The sequence below is a fragment of the Galeopterus variegatus genome, unplaced genomic scaffold (genome assembly GCF_000696425.1).
Source record: "Galeopterus variegatus unplaced genomic scaffold, G_variegatus-3.0.2 Scaffold6402, whole genome shotgun sequence".
In the NCBI taxonomy this organism is placed as follows: Eukaryota; Metazoa; Chordata; class Mammalia; order Dermoptera; family Cynocephalidae; genus Galeopterus; species Galeopterus variegatus.
In genome coordinates, this window is record NW_007732513.1 from 42,185 (window position 1) to 44,984 (window position 2,800).

The following is a 2,800-nucleotide window of genomic DNA, read 5'->3' on the forward strand; positions in this document are numbered from 1 at the left end:
AGACCAGCTGGTTGCAACAGAGACCAGCTGGTCTGCAGAGCCACAATTATTTACTATCTGTCCCTTTACAGACAAAATTGGCCAGTGCCAGAAAGTCTAGATCAAGGAGGGAATGGGATGCACTGGAAAATTGCAAACGATTCTGCATTTCAAGAAACTAAGACATAGGTTTGAAGGTTAAGCTGGAGAGGTGAATGCTAGCTAGATGACGGAGGACCTGGTATTCCTGCATTTCTCAGGATGGACTCTGAAGAATACCAGTCCAATGAGATGCTATACAAAGGGCCCTGTAAAAGTTTCGGAAGTGCTAATCACCTCCTCAAGGTTCACAGGCACATTAAAGGCTCTGAAAAGTCCTGCAGTAAAGAAATGGATTATATTTTGCATAACCCCAAAGGTATTTAATCAAAGAATCATTTTTTCTTCTAATACGTAGATTAAAATCCTACAGAACTGAGGCTTTTTGGGGGTTTTCTGTTTTCTATTTTTTGGGGGGTTTTTTTGGTGGCTGGCTGGTACAGCAATTGAACCCTTGACCTTGGTGTTATCAGCACAACACTTTAACCAACTGAGCTAACCAGCCAGCCCCTAAAATGTGCTTTGAGGTGCTTGGCCTGAGGGAGCCTTTAGAGGCTTTCCAGCAAAGGTGTAACATACTCAAATGTGTTTTATAAATTGATTCTCTGTTGACATGTCTCTCAATGGCACTTGTCCTACCTAGTGATATGGAAGTTGTGACCTCGTCTAAACCAAGCCTGACTATCCTCATTGAGGGCAGGCATTGTGTTACTCATGTTTATGTCTTTTCAAGCTCTTTGGTGCCTTCAAACCTTTAGCAAATTCTCAATATGTTTGTGGAATAGAAGTAAATCGATTGGCAGGCTAGCCACAGACACTTGAGTTACTAACTCATTAGTCTGTTTCCTTAATTAGCTCCTTGGCAGAAACTAGTGTCTCCACGCTGGAGGAGCAAACAGGATGCAGAGCAGAAATGTGAAGGCGGGGAAATATTTTAAGCTGTCAGAAAGTGTAGAAGTCTGCAGATAAGAGCCTCCACCTACACACCCACAGCCTGCCTGTGGGGTGCCATCACTGGCAATGACTCACTTGCCAAGCCAGTGTCAGGCCAAATTAATGTGCCACTAGTCCCCAGAGTCAGCAGAAAGGCCCCCACACCCTCATCCCCCTTCCAGCCACGGAGAAGTCAGCCCATGTCCCACACGGGTTACTGGCGAGTTAAGGAGCCTTCAAACCCAAAGCCACCAGGTTTCTTGCTTCCATCTCTTTCTGCTTTGGAGGGAAGCCAGTTAGGTTTATCTTTGGGAAGACAGAGCCATGATGCAATAAATTTGTACATATGTGGTTTTCTTTAGATTCGGTACTCTCCTGGGGACCTTACCTGTACAGCATGGTAAGTAGGGGGGTCCTTACCTGTGCACCCTCCATGGTCAGCTGTCCCGCTGACCACTTTTGGCTCTGTCTGCAGGAAGGAGTTTGCCTATGTGGTTGACATTGCTCCTCAGGAGCTATTAGTCCATATCAAATTGGAGACCCTCAGCAACAGCTGGCCTCCAAGACAAATTTAAAGAAAATCAGCATACTTACTCCATTTTTCCATGTATATGAAGCACAATTTTTTAATTCCCTTTCTTTTTATTATAAAAATTTTCAAATATGCAGAAAAGCTGAGAGAACATGGTGAACACCCACATCCTCACCATCCGGATTCAGTTAACATTTTGCTGTATTTATTCCATCAAATAAATATGTGACTTGTAACAATACACTTTCATACGTGAGCTCCCTGTCTCCTTCCTCCCACTTTTTCTCCCGCCCATCCCTAACTGCAGCCATACCAGGTGGACGTTACCTGTCAAGTGGGTCTTTTTGTTCTTGTTTGCATTCCAGTCTCTTCTCGATGACAGTGGTCTGGCAGAGGTGTTTGAGGTTGCAGAGCAAGTCCTGGATGCTGTAAATAAGGGGCTCTACAAAGAGGCCACGCAGCTCTGGGGGAAAGCAGAAACAGTCATTGAAAAGGTAAATCAGGGGCCAGCCCACTTGGCTTTTTCTGATGGGAACAGGGCCCATTGTTGGAGTTGTCAGGATTGGGGTCTAACCTCAGTCTCCCCACAAATCTGGAAATGATTGCATGTTAAATGATAACTCTGATGGGTCTAAGCAGTGACGTGGTGGCCCAGGGTCAGAAAGCCACCCAGGCCTGTAAGGCTTGGTTGTCGTTGACTGAATGTATGGATTCTAAGAGAAAGAGTGTGTCTTGCAGAGATGAGTATGTAGTTCGGAGACAACATATTCCCTTATTTGAATCCTTGCGAAGCAACATTCTAACTCTAATGAGCCAGAAGGGAAGAACGCACTGGCTGAGGATCAGGTGTGTGGTCCTTCAGTAGCTCTGTTCTCCCTGTCAGTTAACACATGGGCTTTTGGTTTCTCCTACAGTGTCTGAGCTCTGCTCACAGGAGCTGCTCACCGCTTCTAGCAGGTTTCTGAGCCTTCAGAGCTGCATTTCTTTATGGTCCGAGCAAATTTACAAAGTTAAAGCTCTCCTTAGATAAGATGGAAAGCCATGCACCTTTCTGTTTTGCAACTTTGGTGATGGAAAAATAAAGAAAACAAACAGCCAAGTACACTTTTATATTTCAGAACACAGACGGGGTGAACTTCTATAACATCTTAACTAAAAGCACTCCCTTGCCTGCAATGGAGTCGAGCCTGGAATTCACACAGAACCACCTTGGTGAGTGAATCTTTTTTTTTTTTTTTTTTTTTTTTTTTTTTTTTT

The 2,800-nt window shown here is 44.4% G+C and overlaps 1 protein-coding gene across 1 annotated transcript in view; it reads left to right on the forward strand.

Annotated features, from left to right (window-relative positions):
• Positions 1–2,800, forward strand: part of SCPEP1 (serine carboxypeptidase 1) — a 44,620-nt gene that overhangs the window by 22,477 nt on the left and 19,343 nt on the right. The window contains exons 6-8 of the mRNA XM_008590830.1: positions 1,359–1,411; positions 1,909–2,037; positions 2,662–2,755. Of these exons, the coding sequence (XP_008589052.1) occupies positions 1,359–1,411; positions 1,909–2,037; positions 2,662–2,755 (276 nt within the window). The remainder of the gene's footprint in view (positions 1–1,358; positions 1,412–1,908; positions 2,038–2,661; positions 2,756–2,800) is intronic.